The sequence below is a fragment of the Coturnix japonica genome, chromosome Z, assembly GCF_001577835.2.
Source record: "Coturnix japonica isolate 7356 chromosome Z, Coturnix japonica 2.1, whole genome shotgun sequence".
Classification (NCBI taxonomy): Eukaryota; Metazoa; Chordata; class Aves; order Galliformes; family Phasianidae; genus Coturnix; species Coturnix japonica.
The window spans coordinates 31,386,390-31,406,755 of record NC_029547.1 but is presented as its reverse complement, the minus strand read 5'-3'; the positions used below and the strand labels follow the sequence as shown (position 1 = coordinate 31,406,755).

The 20,366-nt window shown below is 39.7% G+C and overlaps 1 protein-coding gene across 1 annotated transcript in view; it reads right to left on the bottom strand.

Moving 5' to 3' along the window:
- Window positions 1-977: 977 nt before the first annotated feature.
- Window positions 978-20,366, bottom strand: part of SMC5 (structural maintenance of chromosomes 5) — a 42,606-nt gene continuing 23,217 nt past the window's right edge. Inside the window, exons 16-24 of the mRNA XM_015849143.1 lie at window positions 16,480-16,603; window positions 15,434-15,556; window positions 11,033-11,158; window positions 7,022-7,117; window positions 6,549-6,653; window positions 6,252-6,371; window positions 3,826-4,005; window positions 3,639-3,734; window positions 978-1,546 (exon numbers count right to left, since the gene is read on the bottom strand). Of these exons, the coding sequence (XP_015704629.1) occupies window positions 1,406-1,546; window positions 3,639-3,734; window positions 3,826-4,005; window positions 6,252-6,371; window positions 6,549-6,653; window positions 7,022-7,117; window positions 11,033-11,158; window positions 15,434-15,556; window positions 16,480-16,603 (1,111 nt within the window). The 3' untranslated portion in view covers window positions 978-1,405. The remainder of the gene's footprint in view (window positions 1,547-3,638; window positions 3,735-3,825; window positions 4,006-6,251; window positions 6,372-6,548; window positions 6,654-7,021; window positions 7,118-11,032; window positions 11,159-15,433; window positions 15,557-16,479; window positions 16,604-20,366) is intronic.

Genomic DNA, 20,366 nt, shown 5'->3' with positions numbered 1-20,366 from the left:
GATAATTGCAGGAAGTCCACAGTGAGACAGAGCTCCACAGATCAGTAGCTGTCGGCCATCTGACCTGGGAGGCAGGTGTATGCAGTTCTTACCTAAAGGTTATCTCATTCAAAACAAGAATTCTTTACTTTTAGTGCTTGAAAACCCTCATATCCTGGCTTAAATTTTGCAGTGAGTAACTCTATTTCCACTACCTCATTCTTGTGTGAAAACCCTGACGTACCAATTTTGTGGGCCATTTACTGACAGAATGCTGTTAAGAAAAATTCTCATTTAAAATCAAGTGGACACCAAATTATGTACAGAATCCTACTTACAGCATCTCTCCCGGTGAGGAAGAGAATACTGCACATTTTCAGATATTCTCAGACTCACTCGTTTCTGTGTACATTTTAGATATCAATCGTAGTTTTCATCCATTTACAAAATACATAGCAGTTAACTAATGAACTAGAAATGTATTTTAGGTATTCAGTGTGCTACTGGTAGTGTCTACTTAACTATTTAACAGCTGTATTCAATGTTCTATCGATAACATTTACTTTCAAAGACTTAACACCTACAGCCAAAACTCTACTGATTAATTCTGTAGTTAAAGATAAAAAGCTACGGTATGTACCATCACTCCAGCACAGCTAAAGACTGCTCCTGGTCATATCTAGTTTTACTTTAAAAAAGTCACACATCACTGAGTTTCATCTCTGCAAACTCTGGCTTCAACTGTTTCAAAAACACCTGGCTCTGTCACATCTTCTTGCTGTAGCAAAACAAAGACCTTATCCTTCCAGGAAGACAAAATGCAACAATGGCTAAAAAAAGTTTTAAAAGTAAAAAAAAAAAGGTAAAAAAAAGTTTAAAAAAGTAAAAAAAGTAAAAGTAACAAAGTGTATTACCAGCCTATTCATTAACATAGATCTATTTTCACAAAACAAAAACCAGTGCACAGCTACTTACAGACCATTACCTTCTCACACATCTTCTGTTTCATTCATTTATTCATTCAAAAACTTTCCATTTCATTCAGAAAACTTGGGAAAACATCCTTAATGGTGTTAGGGGAAAACAGTTTAATAAGAGTAAACTCCAAACTTATAAAAAAAACAAACTTCAGTTTACCGCAATACAACCTAGAACAATTAAACATATTTTTGATATTACTGAAAGTAACAAAATAAAGAAACTTCCTTTTTATTTAAAATATTATCTAAACAAGACACTATGAACTTTACAAAGTTTTAAGAACCAAAGCTCTTAATCATTGACCCTCAGCAGTTTCTCATCTCTTACAATTTCTGAAGATCTGAATGACTGATGCTATAAAATATTCTTCAAAAACACCAAATATTTTATATGTGTGCATATATGCATATATATATATATATATATATATATATAAACACATGTATCACTGTTCATCCACCCTCCCAAGTCGCCGCCGCCGCCTACAGAAAGACTTTAAGTTCCATTTGTTTGCCTCCAGCATATAAGGTCCATTGTAGACAAACAGCAATGTCATCTTTTCATTGTAAGTAAGATTCTGCAAGAGCTGCGGAAAAACACAAAACTCAAAGTCAAAACAGCTAGAAAAGATTACGTTCCTGAACTTAAATTATTAAATTAGATTATCTAAAAGTGGTGAAGAAGGTTAATGTCAAGTTTATACCTTAAAAGGTCAACACTACAGGATTAATTTCCTAATTTTTCTGACAGATGGTGTATAGATTTTTCCCTGAAACCCCTGAAGAGATGTATAACTCAGGTGATTAACATGTTTCACTTATTTCTTACAGATAGAAACATTTTCGCATAGTACCTTCTTGCTGCAAGTGAAGTCTTCACTTACTTGCCCTAGCCAGAATTACCTAATTTCAGATTACTTTGACCTCTAATCTTGCTCTGTAGGAAAGAAAAATTGATTCCCAATATGATGGTTGTTTGTACCATAGTTCGATATTACAACTGATTTTCAAACCCAGGACTCAGTCATGAGGAACACACTCACTTTTATAATGATTACAATTATCCAGCATACAGCTTCCCCTATCTTTATTCACATTAAGTGGTATCTCAGTACAATTCCTCCTAGTAGACCACTACAACTTCAACATATGGTTATCATCTTCTTATGGCTGATTTTACTGAAAACAAATCAGATTATTAAAAAATAAAAAAAAAAATCAAACAAGCAAACAAAAAAAAAAAAAAACCCAAAACACAAACACAACCAAAAATAAAAACAGAACTAAACAAAAAATATAATACAGATATAATACAGTCAAACGAAATCCTCAGTATTTTCTCTTCATAATAGCATGATGCTGCTAAACCGTGGTCCTACATACTCTTTGGTCTTCCTCTTACCATAAATGTTAGACCTTTTTTAAACTCTGAAGTTTCTTCTTGCTTCTCATCTTTGCTCTGATTTTTGGCTAACTCTACAAGTTCAGTTTTTTCCCCTTACCTATTCTTTGTAATCTGACAATAAGCTCAACTTTTAAAACAGACTCCAAATCCCCAGTCATCTCCTATAGCCCCCCACACATGAGAAGCACCTCTATTGGTAGAGCTATACATTCAACATCCATTCAAATAACTGTTGTTCCTTAAAATAAGAAAGAGTAAAGTAGAACAAATGGTAAGGACAGAAATCACAGAAACGCAAAATGAGACAGATATACAGAACAAGACAGACAAAAATAACACAACAAAGAAATGACCAACTGTGTGGAGATAAGTGAATTGCAGTTATCAGAAGGAATAACAAGCATCACTTCCCCTCTATTTTTATTTATTTTAGGAAAGTGCTATAGCTGGCTTTGCCTAGTTCTTTCAATTGTTCTTTAAAGGAAAGAATAGCACATAATATACCAGATTTTCTAAAATGCAGTAAAGGTGGGGATGTAGGAAAACTGACATCTGAATAGGAAGTATAAGGCCCATTCTTGCCTCCCTGGCACACAAATAATTTTAGTGCTTCTAGCTGCCTTGTGTTAGTTGAATCAGCCTCTGTTCAAAGCACAGCTGAACTGCCATCCTGTGTGATAGCCTTTTCAAGCTATGTCATACAAACTCAGAAAGTTAAATGCTGTTTTTTTCTTTTGTTTGTTTTAACATATATACATGATTAAGAACTGTCTGTTCCTGACTGAAAAGTCCTTTTCAAGCCATTCTCCATGGTTCATAACACTGACCCTTTCTATGCTTCTAAGCTCCTACTAGTCAACTGGGTTTACTCCATGAATGTGAAACTTCTCTAGCTGTTCTGAGGCCAGCAGCACAATCTAGTAGCACTAGCCTTATCCACAGTCACGTTCAGAAATTGGTTTCTGTTACAATCACATTTCTTTTTCAGCTTGAAGCACATTTGACAGTCTCATTACAATCAACCCTATCCACCAGAGCCTACCTTGGTCTGTTTCCACTCAAGCCAGATACACAGACTGTCTTTATGAGGGCATTAGTTTTGAGACATACATACTGGGAGAACTCTTGGCAAAACAGTCCTTAAAACTGACAAATTTTGTTACAGTTACCCATTTTTTATGAATCCCTTAAGCAATATACTCGGCGCTTACAGAGGATCTGCCACACAAAATTCAGATCTCCTACACATAAAACTTTCATTTTCAGCCACATACCTTCGGTGTAATTAAGAAGTACTGTGATGTGCTTTCTTTACAAGCAGTTTTCACAAACATTTCAAAAACTCTTCGTTCATTCACTGGATCCATACCCTTAATGGAAACAAATAAATAAATAAGGCTGTTAACTATTTCACAAGTGTCTGTATAATATGTAATTATTCTCTGCACTATTGATCCTCACCTGATTTATTTCATCTACAACCCTGAAGGGACATCTGTTGAGTTCCTGTAGAGCCATCAGGTACAAGACAGTTGAAACACTTTTCTCACCTCCACTCTGATGAAAGGGAGTCAGTTCATGAAGATCAGTGAAGTTATGGAATTTGACTCTTATGCGGATCCCATATTTGTCGTATTCCTCCTATAAAAGTCAGACCACTCTTTCAGATGAGAAATTTTTCCTAATATCCAACCTGAACCTCCCTGGTACAACCCCAGGCCACTCTCTCTCCAATGTCACAAGAATATTTACAACCATAGCACTACTGCCTAGAGGGCCTCTCCTCTCATGCTTACAGATCAGGGCAAAAGAGCCTTCTGAAAAGTAGAAAGATAAGAAACTTGAGAACTAGAAGACATTTTCTGTTTCTTATATTACAGATATAGATCCCTTGAGTCAAAAGCTTTACTCATTGGTACAGTAACACTAGTTAACCCCTGAAACTAATTTTTACAACTTCCCAGGAAAAAGGCCAAGACCTTCCAAAGGAATCACAGAATCACAAGGTTGGAAAGGACCTACAAGATCATCTAGCCCAAAGAGACTAGGAGATAGAAAGTCTGGGAGATAGAAGGCATTACTTTTGGAGCAGCCCTCATATTTCATTGTGTCATCCCACGATGTCAGAGTTAGATGTTGGTACCATGGCAGTAGAGTTTGAATCTTATCAGCAGTCCATTACACGCTGTTGCTGGGCAACAGATAGCAGCAGAGAAGCAGTCTGACTGAATGGTGTTTGACATGGAAGTGTATATGAATCATAGAATGGTTGAGGTTGGAAGGGATCCTTTAAAGATTATTGAGCTCTAACTTCCAAAGGTTGTCACTGAATCCTACCATGTGGCAAAAATGTGTACCTACTTACAATCACTGACAGCTACTAAACATCTATGGAGACAAAACAGTGTATGCTAGAACAGAGAGGCACTGGCTTACCTCTGCTGGTACCAACTTTCACAAGTGTAGCACACAGGCTCTTCCTCATCACCAGTGAAAATGAATGCCTAACCGTGGTGACTATGATGAAAATAGTGTTCTGTAGTTGAGAATTTGCTCTATCAAATGTTGTTGTGCTGTTTTGTTTTTGTTGTAGTTTCCATGGAAACAAATAGGAGGTATCACTTTCAGAGCAACCAGCCAGTTGGACAGACAGTCCCAATTCACTCTACTTTCAAACTGCTTTGCTGTTTGTCTGTGCATTCTCTTACACTTTATTTTTAGATAAACGATAGTATTTGTATAATACATAACCAACTTTGTAAATAACTTTTAGAAGAATTGAAAAACCTTTTTTTTTTTTTTTCCCCCCCCTCCCACCTCATACTGGCTTTTATGCATTTTTAAGCACTGTTCATATACAAAGCTTTTCCAGTTACTGTTTTGTCCCAAACAATAAGTAACACTGCAAATATTTGAAGAGCTGCTGGAGTAATTTTCAGCAAAACAAAACAAACAGTAAAAGAAGAAGTGCATGAGCTATTAATACTGCAAAATGAATGCAGTACATTAAAAAAAAGTCTTAAGGTCATCATTACGGCAGTTAATTTCAAACAAAACCACCAATTTCTCTTCAGCTCACTACAATGAATAGTCACTCACTCCCCAGAGTGCCACTGGAGCTTAAAGCTTTTCATATTAGTAATGATGTAACAGGCTGATTGTACTGCTTTGAAATAGTCAAAATGCCAAAAGCTGAGAAAAACCATAGATAAAATGATATCATTAAAACTGTTCCAGCTTTTAGCCACTAAATAGTAATACAATAGCATAAATTACTATAAACAAATAAAAAAAAAAATACAGAAGTGTACCAGTAACAGATTTACAGGCAAAGTAAATGTAATGCTTCTTGCTGAGCCTTGAAAAAGAATAACAGAGAAAGGAAAAAAAAAATATGGAACTAAAATACACACTTCCACTTCATTCAATAAAAAGAAGGAAACACAGACTAAGTTCTCTAATTTCAGATCATGCACTGCTCAAACAGCCACTGCTTTCCCTGAAGGGGGCACTGTTTTGGCAGAACACAACCACATCCAGAAATTCAAGATCTAAAAGAGCATTCTCAAAATGAATCTTCAATGAAAAGAAGACAAACAATAATTCTGTGTTTGAGAATGCTGCATAGTTTATTCAGCTGTAGGAAGCATCCAGAAGCCAACGAGCTGAACTCCTATGCAATTGAATAAAGACTTGTTTTCATTTTATCACTTATCAGCCAGTTCCAGTACACTGGTTTTAAAAAAGAAACAAACTACAAACTTTAAACAACTTCTTTCCTACAATCCAAATGACAATTTGCTACTTAACCAATATTTAAGTGAAAGATGCATGCAAATGTGAATGTGATATTTTTCTAGGTGAAAACTAAGTAAATTAAGTCATACCTCATTTTCCACATGAAGATCAACTTCACCAACACTTTCCATAGAACTAAAGAAGGCACTGAATTTCTCATTAATGCTTTCAATCATCTTTTTCAAAGGGTTTAACCATTTTTCTTTTATCTAGAAGTGAAAACATCCATGCAACATAATTTTCTGTCAGTGATTTTTCTTTAGAGATCAATAAAAAATACCATTATTACAGAAGCTAACACCTCACTTTATGCTCAGTTATTTTTCTACTTATGTTCTACTCAGATGAAGACACACTAGTACAGAACTGCTAATTTCAACTATTACCTTTAAAATACTTTGCTTATAGTTATCCAGTTCCTTTTTATTTTCTTCTATATCTTCCGTCAGCTTTTGTATTTCTTCCATTTGCTTACTGCATTCTTCAACAACCTTTTAGAATAAGAATGAAAAGTACACAGAATGTTACCAGCTCTAACAGTGACTGTAAAAATATGATCCTGCTCAAACACAATAATATAATTGTTACACTGCACACTGAACAAGACACTTCCAGCTTTAAGGCACATAAACTGCATTTCTTATTTCAGGTTATGGCAACTTCTAAGAAGAAAAAACAGGAACAGAACACACTGTTCTTTAGGAAGAACCTACTTACAATTCTAATGGAGGCAGAATCTGGCATTTTCACACATTGTTTCTGCTGTCTAGCTTATTAAACCAAAAAATCTAGTACAGAGTGGGAAGTAAGTACAATACAGGTGAAAGAAAAAAGGGTGGAGAGAAAAAAGTGAACATACTGAAGCACTCAGGCCCGTGAAACAGGACACCCTCGATCTCTCTTCATTCAGAAAAGCATCTATTTCCTCCAATGTGTTTGGAAGGGTCTGAAAAGCCTAGAAGAGAACAGATGCATGTATTTTACAGCAGCAGTAATGAAGAGCTCATTTGCTAAAAAGAAATCCAGTAAGACTGAAAATGTTCACTTACTTTCTTTCAGGATGTCTCATGTTCAAAATTTTAACAGAAAAAGATTTTCCCACAATCTCTCCTGGACAGAGAATAACCTCCATGGTGCCTACCAGAGATAGGCAATTAATTGCTCTTTACTTGCCTAACTTGTATAGGTTCAGGTGCTCAGACATGGCATAAGCCAGGGCTATGTTAGTTAAGCTGTACAAATGCTCCCAAAGGCTGTGAAGAACTTCAAGCAGGTAGCTAGACAGCCCAGATTTAAGTTCTTTCATGTTATCCCTTCAGGCAAGAAGCTAGAATAATATGGTCTTGAACTGCTTTTGTGAACACAAACCTAGAAATTTTAACTGAGATTTTAGATGATTTTTTATTTTCCCCGTGCAAATGTCAGAGTAATCCAGCTTTTACAGTCTCACCACTGTTGGAAGATGTTTTAGAAGACCAAATAGAACAACAACACCACTAAGATCATCTAGTCTGTCAATTCACCACCACCACACCCACTAAAACATGTACTTAAGTGCCGCATTTACACATTTCTTGAACACCTTCAGAAATGGTGATTCCACCACCTCCTTGTACATCTTGTTCCAATGCTTGACCACTCTTTCACTCTTTCCTAATATTCAACCCGAACCTCTCCCTGTAGCCGCTTGAGAATGAGAGGTAATGGCTTATCTCTAGTTACTTAGGAAAAAAGGTCACGTCTCATCTCACCCCAACCATTTTTCAGGGAGTTGTAGAGAACAGTAAGGTCTTCCTCGAGCCTCTTCTTATCCACACTATTGTATCATAGAATGGCTTGGGCTGAAAAGGATTTTGAGGATAATTTAGTTTCAAACTCCCACACAGTATGCATGGTTGCCAGCCACCAGACCAGGCTGCCCAGAGCCACATTTAGTGTGGCCTTGAATGCCTCCAGAAATGGGGCATCCACAACCTCCTTGAGCAACCTGTTCCAGTGTGTTACTACCCTCTTTGTGAAAAACTTCCTCCTAATATCTAACTTAAATCTCCCATTTGTCCTTGTACTGTCACTACCAACCCATATAAACAGCTGTCCCCCTCCTGTTTATACACTCCCTTCAAGTATTGGAAGGCCACAATGAGGTCTCCTCAGAGCCTTCTCTTCAAGCCAAACAAGCCCAGTTCCCTCAACCTTTCCCCACAGAGAGGTGTTTCAGCCCTCTGATAATCTTAGTGGACCTCCTCTGGTCTCATTCGAAGAGCTCTGTGTCTTTCTTATGCTGGGGTCTCACATCTGCACACAGTACTCCAGATGAGGCCTCACAGGAGCTGAGCAGGGGGACAGTCACTTCCCTCTCCCTGCTGACCACTGTTCTTCTAATGCAGCCCAGAACACAGATGGCCTTCCAGACAGCAAGCTCACACTGCTGGCTTGTGCCCAGCTTCTGATCCAGTCCTCCACAGGGCTGCTCTCAAGGGGTTCTTCCCCCAGTCTGTATCAACACCTAAGATTGTCCCAGCAGCACCTTGCCCTTGGCCTTATTGAACCTTATGAGGTTCACTTGGACCCACTTCTCTGGCCTGTCCAGGTCCCTCTGGGTGGCCTCCCTACAATGTACCAACTGCACCACTCAGCTTGGTGTCATCTACAAACTTGCTGAGGGTGCACTCAGTTCCATCATCATCAATGTGTCATTGATGAAGAAGGTGAAGAGCACCAGTCCCAAGACCGATCCCAGAGGATCCTCCACCCAGACATAGATCACAATCCTTCAGAGGTGAACAGCCAACCTGTTCTTATTCCATGGAGTAGTCCATCTTTCAAACCCACACATCTCACATTTAGAAAGAAGGAAGAAAGACTAAATAATCCCAGTTCCCTTTGCCAGACCTCATCCAACTAGTGCTCCAGGCCCTCCATCAGATTTACAGGCCGCCTTTGGACTCACTCCAGGGCCTCAACATCTTGTAGTGTACTTTCCTACACTGACTACACTATTTCTGACTCAAGACAGGATGCTGCTGGCTTTCTTGGCCACCTGGACTCACCACTGGCTCACGTTCAGCCGTCTGTTGACAAACACCCCCACATCCTGCTCTGTGCAGCTTTCCAGAAACACTGCTCTGGGCCTAAAGCACTGCATGGGGCTGTCATGACCAAACTCCAGGACCCAAGATCTGGTCTTTCTGACAGACAACCTCCTACAATTGGCCTCAGCCCACTGATCCTGTTTCCCTCCATAGGCCTTTCTGCCCTCAGCCAGACTGACACTTCCCCCAGCAGTCATCTTCATACTTACTGAGGGTGCGCTCCACCTCCTCATCCAGACCATCAATAAAGATACTAAAGAGGACTGGCCCCAGCACTGATCCCTAGTAAACATACCACATAACCAGTCACCAGCTGGATTTAACTCCATTCACCAACTCTCTGGGCACAGCCATCTAACCAGTTTTTTATTCAGTGAAGACAACACATCTCAGCCATGATCTGCCAGCTTCTTCAGGAGAATGCTGGGGAAAACAGAGTCAAAGGCTTTGCTAAAGTCTTTGCAGACTACATAAACAGCCCTACCTTCATCCTATGGGCAGGTCACCTGGTCAAAGAAGATCAGGTTTCACAAAAGTATGCTGGCTAGGCCTGATCCTCTGGTTGTCTCACTCATGCTGCATGACTATACTCAAAATGATCTGTTCCATGACCTTCCTCAATACTGATAGGCCTGTAAGGCCTGTAGCCCCCTCAGTCCAAACCTGCTTGTAGATGAGCAGCACACTGGCAGGTCTCCTGTCATATGGAACCCCCCAGGCTGACAAGGGCTGCAGGTAAATAAATACTGGGAAGTAACTCAGAGAGCGTTTCTTCCATCTTCCACAGTACCACTGGGTGGATCCCTTCTGGCCCCACAGACTTGAGATCATTTAGGTGGAGCAGCTCGTGACTAACTGATTCCTCCTGAATTATGGGCAGGGGTTATTCTGCTCCCCATGCCTGTCTTCCAGCTCGGGAGGCTACATACCCTGAGGATAACTGGCCTGACTATTAAAGACAGAAGAAGGCAATGAGTACCTACTCTGTTTCCTCACCCTTGGTGGTAATGTTCTCTGATGTATCCAGTGAAAAACAGAACTTCTCCTGAGCCCTCCTTTTGTCATTAATGTGTTTGTTTGGAAAAACATATTTTATTATGTTTTTAGTAACAGTGGCCAGATTATGTTCCAGTTGGACTTCCGCCTTTTTAATTTTCCCTCTGCGTACCATAGCAACATCCTTGTATTCTTCCCAAGTTGCTTGTCCCTTCTCCCGAAGATAGTAAAATTTCTTCGTTAACCCAAGTCTTAGCAAAAGCTCCCTGATCAGCCATGACTGTCTTCCTGTCAGTACATCTTTTGGCACACAGTAACAGCCTATTCCAGCACCTCTGAAGTCCTTCTTGAGGAATGTTTTGCCTTTCTGGATCCCTCTAGCCTTCAGAATGGTCTCCCAGGGGACTCTCTGAATCAACACCTAAACAGTCCAAAGTCTGCCCTCCAGAAGTTTAAGGTAGCAGTTCTGCTGACTTCCCTTTTCAGACTTCACCATGAATAGAGAACTCCATCATTCTTTAGTCATTATGCCCAAAACAGCTTCTGATCGCCACATCTCCCACTAGTCCTCTGTTTGTAAAGAGCAGGCCTAGAAGACACCTCCCCTGGTAGGCTGTCTTTACCAACAGTTTCAAGATAACATGAGTAAATACACACAAAAACATAAATGATCTGTTGCTAGTACCTTTCCAGCATTAAGTACAAAGCATTACTTGATGGTAAAATTAGAATGCTGTATGTTATCCCAAAATTAAGAGAAATACGAAGATTTTTGTACTTACGGTTTGAAACTCTTTTGGAAGAGGCTGATCCAGAGACAAATTGCACATCTGTCGAGCTTTTTTCATCAAATCCTTGCAGTTTTCTGTAAGAATCCGCTTTCTCTCATCCAGTTCAAGAAAACGTTGCTGTTAGAAAGGACATTAAAATACACATCTATTTTACTTTAAATTTCCTATTGCTGGCCACTCGGAACATTCATTCAATTTGACTGATTATTTAAGAACATACTGAACATCTAAACTTCAGAAGCTGTTGTCACACATTTCAACTTCAGTTCTAACCAGAGGCAACAGTACCTTACCAGCAACAAATGCTACTGAAATTAATGAACACAGTGAAACCAGACTCTGTAAAATAAATAATAAAAAAACTTCGACACACAGAATTCAGTCTGCTTTTCTGTTCAAAGCCAACACACATGAAACAGTGTGTCTAATTTGACAATTTTAAACTAAATTTAAAAATAAGCAACAAAAACAAAATAAATAAACCAAAACATAACTACATGCGAGCCTTATGTTTTATTAGCCCCCATTTAATTGCATTTATCTAAGTGGTAGAGATTATTTGAAACTGTGCAGAATAAATCTCAAGTACGTAATCAGAAATCCTCCCTTTGCTGTTTCATATTCTGCTTTTGTCACACAGCTAGCAAAATAGAAAAGAGAAATAATCACTGTTTTAAAATCAACACTGAAAAGTCAAGAATTGTTTTGTGTTTTAGTTAAATATAGGAGCCCTCCAGTGGCAAAAAAAAAAAAAAAAGTGTTAATTTCATGTTTATACAGTCAGATAAATATTTATTCTGTATTTTACAAATGCTAGACAGCCACTCACAGACAACTTGCCCTACTTTCTGGCAATGTAACTAACCTTCACTTACTAAATGCAACGGAAGCCGCAGTAACATATATGATCATTAGAGATTTTGGGTTACTGCTCTGTACAGCCTATGTCAACATAGAAGGTCCTGCTGTACCAAAACACAAAGGAAGCAGATTTTACATTAGACATAAGTGTCTCACTTATTACCACACTGTAAAGATTTTCCGATGCTATCCCAGAGAAGGAAAGAAATGCCTCACAGGTAAGAAAGGCTTTATTGCCACACTGATAAAATAGGGTTTAGTGGAAGATGGCCATCTTTTTTGCCAGAGCCAACATATTATTTCATTCAGAATTAACACAAATAAAACTACACCACAATACTTATGTCCATTACATATCTGTGTATGTCCCATTATACACTTTAAAACAGTATTTTAGGGATGTTTTACAAGCTTCTGAATTAAAACTAGTCTGTATTTTCAAACACAAACACAAACAAATTTTAAAGCCAGTTGACTTCATTAAGGATGTGTTTGATCTCTTCATAACAAGGCAAAGGATCCACTGAAAAGTCTACACAGCTGTGCATTCCCCCACATGAAGCATCACATGTTATCCTCATGCATTTCACAATTACCAGAACCAAATTCAATCCTGAAAAAATAAGAAGTAGGGAATCTCATCTTCCAGCTGCACAAAATAGTACACAAAGCTGCATGAAACAAGATTTTGAGATCAGGCACTGAAAATCTGAAATACTTTTGGCATAGAATAAGCCTACCTAAAGTCTGGGGTAAATAAAGTTCATCAGAATGTGAAAAAGAAAGACATGTTTAGGATGAGAAGAAAAATCTCAGTACTTAACAGGAAGACTGCAAAGTAAGTAGACACATGATGTTGTTGGCCCACATGGATGGAAATAGATTCCCATATAGTGGCTGCACCCTCTTCATTGGTGGTCAGGCTCCTCCTCATGTCTGCCAGAACCCTGAAGCTCCAGGTGTGGGCAAGAGGAGCTGATTATGTCCCACTTTAACAGTGGAATAATTTTGAGACGTCCTCATGAAACTCAACATATATAAGTCCATGGGGCTGGATGATATCCATCCTAGAGTTCTGAGAGAGATGGCTGATGTGATTGTCGAGCTGCTCTTCATCATATTTGAAAAATCATAGGTGTGAAAGGGAAACATTACTCCCACTTTTAAGAAAGGGAGAAAGGATGACCCACGGAACTACAGGCTGGTGAACCTCACCTCTGTACCTGGGAAGATCATGGAGCAGATCCTCCCAGAAGCTACGCTAAGGCACATACGAGACAAATAAGTGATTCATGACAGCCATCACGGCTTCACCAAGGGCAGATCTTGCCTGACCAAACTGATGGCCTTCTATGATGGAGTGATGATATTGGTGGATGGGGGAAGGGTGATGGATGTCACCTATCTGGACTTCTGTTAAGTTCCTCACTACATCCTTCTCTTTAAATTGGAGAGGTATGGATTTGAAAGATGGACTATCTGATGGATTAAGATTTGGCTGGCAGGTTGCAGCCGAAGGGTTGTAATTAATGCTTCTGTGTCAGGTGGAGACTAGTCACAAGTGGTACACCTCTGTGGTCGGTCTTGGGACCTGTGCTCCTCAACTTCTTCATCAGTGACACAAACAATGGCATCAAGTGCACCCTCAACAAGTCTGCAGCTGACACCAAGCTGAGTGGAGCAGTCCATATATTGGAGGGAAGGGAAGTCATCCAGAGGGACCTGAACAGGCCGGAGAAGTGTGTTCATGAGAACCTAATGAAGTTCAATAAGGCCAAGTGCAAGGTGCTGCACTTGGGCTGGGGCAATCTCAGGTGTTGATACATCTGGGCAAAGAACCCCTTGAGAGCAACCATGTGGAGAAAGACTTGAGGATCCTGGTAGATGAGAAGCTGGACATGAGCCAGCAGTGTAAACTTGCAGCCCAGAAGGCCAACTATATTCTGAGCTGCATTAAAAGAAGAAAAGGGAGAGGGAAGTTTCCCTCTAGTCAGCTCTTGTGAAGTCCCATCTGGAGTACTGCATCCAGATCTGAGGACCCCAGCACAAGAAAGGCACAGAGCTCTTAGAATGAGACCAGAGGAGGTCCACTAAGAACTAAGAACTCTGGAGAGTTCTGGAGCACCTCTCCTATGACGAAAGGTTGAGGGAACTGGGTTTGTTTAGCTTGGAGAAGCGAAGGCTCTGGGGATACATCATTGTGGCTTTCCAATACTTGCAGGGAGCATATAAACAGGAGGGGGAACAGCTGTTTACATGGGCTGACAGTGACAGGACAAGGAGGAATGGCATTAAACTGAGGCAGGGCAGGTTCAGGTTAAATATTAGGAGGAAGCTTTTCACACACAGTATGGTAACATACTGGAACATGTTGCCCTGGGAGGTGGTGGATGCCCCATCCCTGGAGACATTCAAGACCAGGCTAGATGTGGCTCTGGGCAGCCTGGTGTAGTGGCTGGTGACCCTGCACATAGCAGGGAGGTTGAAACTAAATGATCATTGTGGTCCTTTTCAACTCAGGCCACTCCATGATTCTACGACAGGTAGAAATAATATTTTGAATAGCCAAGGCTACCATGAAAAATAGCCCAGAAAGAGCTTCAGATTTGTTTCAGCTAACAGTGTAAGAACCAACTTGGTGGTTCCTTTACTAAAGGCTTTTACAAGTACAGGACTGTGATTACAGCTTTCTGAAATCACGCAGCAGGATGCATTTACATTCTATGTTCTCAGTTTGCATTCTATTGCACTCACTGATGGCACAATTGGCTTTGTGCAAAATGTGAAGCTGGTTATAGAAAATGCTGCTACCACTATCTAAATTCTTCTCAGGAATTAGTGTCAGAACACTTGACTTGTGGCAGTTGTTAATTATTTCAGGTTTGTAAACTTATACAAAGGTGAACAGATTTTACATGTTATTAAAGCCTGACTTAATGAGAAAATGCTGCAACGCATATACTAACACCAATAATTTGAACAAGTTTACAACAAATGAACCTAATAAATAGCAAGCTATCAAAGCAAGAGAATTAGCAGGACTTTTTCAAACAATCACTGTAAACATGTAGGCAACTGTGCCAATTATCTAATAAGCAGATGGAGCTAACTATCCTCCCTAATGCTCAATATAGGTCACAAACACATATTTACTTCTTAGGTTCACTGAATAAATTAAACACAAGATATCATTAAGATAACATGATGGTTTTAACTTATACTGCCTAAGTACTAATGTACAAGTACTAAGTACAGGAACTAATGACAAAACACAAACCACAGCTAACTTGACTTGTTCAGAAAAGTGCACTGCCTTGACCTTTTCAACTTAGTGGTTCTTCTTTTTTTTTTTTTTCAAACCACAGAAAAAAAAATCAAGGCTAAATTAGCAATATTAATATCCATTCCTACAGAACATTACAGAAACTTCCTCTTCTACACTATAAAGACACTCTTCTACACCTTTTACAGAGTACTTATAATAGAGTGTAGCTCCATTGTAGATATCCCATTATTCACAGAAATACTCGCCTCTGAAGCTCGCAGCTCTATACTTGCTGCCTTGTACTCTGCTTCTAGCCTGTTCCTCTCAGCATCCACTGCAGTGCTCTGAAGGATCAAATCTGCTTTGCGGATATTCAGTGATATGTAATTCTGTGTAGGAAAACAAACAATATGTTTTTCAGCTGCATCCCTGGTCAACTCCCCAGTTTTCTAGTTTTCCACATTACACCACATAGTGCAGAATAACCCTTTGATCAGCTGGGATCTCCCAGCTGTGCCCTCCCAGCTCCTTGCACCCAACTCCAGTCCCCTCAGTAGACTCAGGGCAGTACTAGAAAGCTGAAATGCCCTTGGCTTTCTGTGGCTTAGCTTAGCAAAAACTGAAACATCAGCCTATTATCAACACCGTTTTTCTCCTAAAGCCAAAACATAGCATCATATCACACACTATGAGGAAAATCATCTGTATCTCAGTTGAAATCAGGACAGAAGAATTCAATTGTAAGAGAGAAGCCTGTTACACAAAGGAAACAGAAATATCAAATTTAAATTGGTTAAAAAAAAAAAAAAAGAAAGAAAGAAAGAAAGAAGGAAAAGAGCTTTTAACAGTTCAAGATACAAGTTACAGGAGATATTTCTTAAGTTTTCTTGCAAAAGGAACATCTTCCCTACTTTAAGCAGTAAGATGGACTTTTGGAGGGTCTGCAACTTTTTTTTCCTCAGCTAAAAAAAAAAAATCTATAAAAAAACAGATTATAAATTGAGAAGAAACAATCTGTATAAACATGTAGTATTCCAAAAAATTACAAAGAAATGATTACACAGTTAATTCCTGCATCCACAAAAGGACTTCCACCAGTGAAAGTCTAAACTGAAGCCAACCAGAAAATTATCTATAAATTGTGCTAACAACAGATAAGAAAGCGCAAGTTTACAGAAGCTTTAAAAGAAAGCCTATCTTTAAGCAAGATAGCTTCCAAGCATTTACAAAAACATTCAAATGCTGCTAAACTCCTCCTCACAAGTATTAGACTTTTCACAATACTGGAACAAAACTAAGGAAAAATACATACCTTTATGTGACACTTTAATTCTGTCACAAGTTTTGCTTTCTGAATATTTATTGCTCTGATCTTTATTTTCGCCTGTTGAGATTCCTTTTCCAGGTTGATAGGATTTTGTTCCAGCTGCCTTATACTACAGAAAGAACCAACATACGATTAATTGTGATTAAAATAAATTGCAGAAAAATACCAAAATTCTTAATCTCATATATCGAAAACCAAAAGCTGGCAAAAATAAGAATTTGCATTTCTAAACATTCCCAACACATCAGAGGTATTTTCCTTCCAATCATAAGAAAGTTTAAATACCAAAAATCATAATTAGAGACACTCTAATTTTGTTTGCTGATGCTACCAGTGAGCAATTATACACTTTCTATAAATTTAAGACTTAAAAAAAATCAGTGCAAAGATGACATTCTTTTACTACTGCTACTTTCTTGCAACAATACGGCATAAGAGAGTTAAGGAGGACAGCTTAATTCTCACTACACATTCTACTAAAAAAAAAACATGCCCCCAACTTTCCCTATTTACTGCAGAAAAACAGAATTTTCATTCCTTTTAAATGCCCAAAACCACATAATCACAAAGAACTTCAAAAGAAGTAAGCATAGCTGCAAAACATTTTGAGATCTTCAAGAAACACCAAGCCAGCCCAAAGGACAATCCAAAAAACTTTAAAACCATCTTCCCATTTTAATCCCTGGAAAAATGCTGGAACAGGCACACTCTGAAAACATTTCTGAGAGAATGAGGAAGATGGTGATCAGGAATAGTCAGCAAGCCTTTACCAAGGGCACACAGCAGAGGAACCTCATTGTCTCTTTAATAAATTGGATTTGTGGATGATAGGAGATGAAGGGAATGCCATTTACTTTTATTTCAGTGCCAGCACTGGGAGCATATGCAGGGGTATGAGTGTTTATTCTATAGTGAAGACCAAGCCAGACTAGCTGGCAACTAGACGAAGTGACTTGGGAGCCAAGTGTGTACTTCTGACTCTAAAGGAGACCATGGGAGCTGGATATCAGACAGGACGGATAAGAACATCTTAAGTTCAGCACGAAGTGGAAAACTGAGGAACAGCTTTGAAAATCCTGGTGAGTTTCTACATTCAGATGCCAACAATTGGGGAGAATGGTATACAGGAGGAGCTACTGGGTAGGCTGTCTGAATCCACCTGCTGATGGGATCTACTCCATACATATGCATGCCTCATTAAGGAACCCTTGCTCTGCATATAAGGAACAAATCACTGGTGCTGCTTCTGTTTATGTGAATGCTGTTATCCGTGTGCATGAGCTACGTGGCTCACCATGTGTAAATAAGCATATATCTTTGTCTACCACAAATACATTCTGAACCTCACTAGCAGGTGGACTAGAATGTTAAGTTGCATAAGCTTCACACTTATTTTGGTCTGCTGGTTCTGGATCGATTCCCCTAGCATTTAATGCTGTCTCCCACAGCACTGTTGTACTCAAGTCTGGAGACAGCAGTCTGGATGGGTGGGAGACCAGACTGACAAAAAACAAACAAACAAGCAAACAAAGAAGTGGCAGAGTGATGAGAGGCATGGGGACATGATTATTCTGCTATTTTCTGCCTGGAAGCCAGAATCAAGTTGGGCACGACAGGAGCTGGTCACAAGAGCTGTCCTGTTTGACATTTCTGCCAGTAACCTGCAGGAACAGACAGAGGGCACTCCTGTCAAGTTTTCAGAAAATATTAAGTCACAGGGAAGCAGCTGGTTTGTTGCTCACAGAGACCTGATGAGGCTGGAGGAAGAGCAGACAGAAAGCTGATCAGATTCTGCAAGGCCAGGTTCTAAGTCCTCTCCCTGGGAAGAAAGCGACCATAGCAGCTATACATGCTTGACAGTAAACAGAGTGTAAGCCAGCAGTGTTCCCTAGCTGCAGGAGCAAAAACACAAGCAGGAGAAGAGATTTTTCCTCTGTGTTTAACAGGTTCAGCACTCACTAGATCACAGTTAAGCACTGCACTTAGTTTTGGCTACAGCAGAAACCCTGTGGGAACAAGATGAGGGTGCTTAGCTTGCTCAACTTGGAAAAGAATAGCTTCAAAAGCACCCAAAAACATCACTCATCATCCTTCCTCCCTGGGAAGTCACAGACTGCAAGGAATCAGGCACTTACAAGAGACATGTACTGGAAGGATGAGAGACAGTGGTCATAAGGTGAAGCAAGAGGTCCAGAGAGGATGACACTCAATTTTTTTTTTTCCACCAACAAAAACAAAGAGCTTGTACAGTCTTCACAAATGTTTTCAGTCCTGAAAGGGCAGTCTTCAGCACCAACCATGCACTAAGAATACTGACCACAGATCACCTCAAGTTCCTTCTGCAAACTTAATGATTCTTGTAACCTACCTTTAAAATTACATACACTTTTATTGAGGTAATCACTTCAACTAGAAACACAAATATTTAAGAAGTTATATTCAATGCAAGGTGTTATTTAACTCATTTGCATCTACAGTGAAGGGTATCCACGTTATACAAGAAATTATGTAAAATCCTTGCCCGTCAACAATTTAATCAGTATTTGTTCAGTTGGAGGATCTACCTTCTGCCCTCAAGCAGCATTCTGTGTTCCAGTTGAACACGACAATAAATCTACCTGTATGTCCATATGTAAGAAACCTGAGATCAACAGCTGGCTTTGAGGCTAAGCTCACATCCAGTCTTAAGGATAGCACTGCACAGCTACCTGGCCACTGTGACTGGTTGGCTCTGGTCTGCCAGGAACATCTCTACAGCCCTATAGCCAGGTTGGTGTTTTTTAAACACCTTTTTCAGATTAATGCACCAACAGTAACACAAGAGCTATGCAGGCAAGCAGAGAAATGTAATGCCTTCTTTGCCTCTGTCTTCAACACCGATGATGAGCTTCAGTTACCCAAGTACACCAACACAAAGGACCGTGGCTGTGGTAATGATCAATCTTCCCAGTCAGCTCCAGACTCAAGCAAGGCTTGCTGGTCCATTTTGATGCATGTAAGTTCACGGGACCCAAGTGTATCCATCCCAGGGTACTCAGAGGGATCATCAACGTCACTGTGAGACTTCTCTCAACCATTTGTCAAGAATCTTGGGAATCCGGAGAGGACCGAAGCTAACTGGAAGCTCACCTATTCCCTGACCTGATTCTCTTTCACCAAGTGTGCCTTTTCCTTTCTCCAGACTTTCACTCTGATCTCTGAGACCTGAGATTCCTGAAGGCCAATCATGCTAGCAAAGACTGAAGCAAAGAAGGCATTCAGTACCTCAGCCTTACACTCTACCAGGTACCTAGGACTCCCATTTCATTCAGCAGTGGGCCCATGTCATATTGTTGTCTAACATACTCGTAAAAGCCTTTACTTTGCACTTTGATTCTAGCCACAACCAATTCTATCCAAGCCTCAGCATTCCTAATTGCTTTCTCATATGCTCATAAAGTATCGCTATATTCTTCCTAGGTTACCCATCCTTACTACCACTCTCTACATATTTCCTTTTTGTATGAGGGCTGCTCCAGAAAGAATGCATCCTATTTTATTACTGCTGGGCTATAGCATCAAAGGCAGATATTGCTGGCATTCCAGTGGAGGTTGAAAACCCTCCCCATCAATCCACTACATTTTGTTGCCATGTGACAGACTGCAGCAGTGAGTGGGGCAATCTGACAAAAAGGTATCTGATGTGGAAGTGTGAATGAAGCAAAGAGATAGAACTGAATTCCTCCACGGTGAAAAAACGGCACCCACTAACATTCACTGGTGCAGTGGATGTTGGCACAGGGAGGTAGTGAATGGTGTGTTCCAGCAGTGGCAACAACGACATGAAAGACAAGGCACATTTCAGACAGCCATGCACATTCTTTTATGAACAC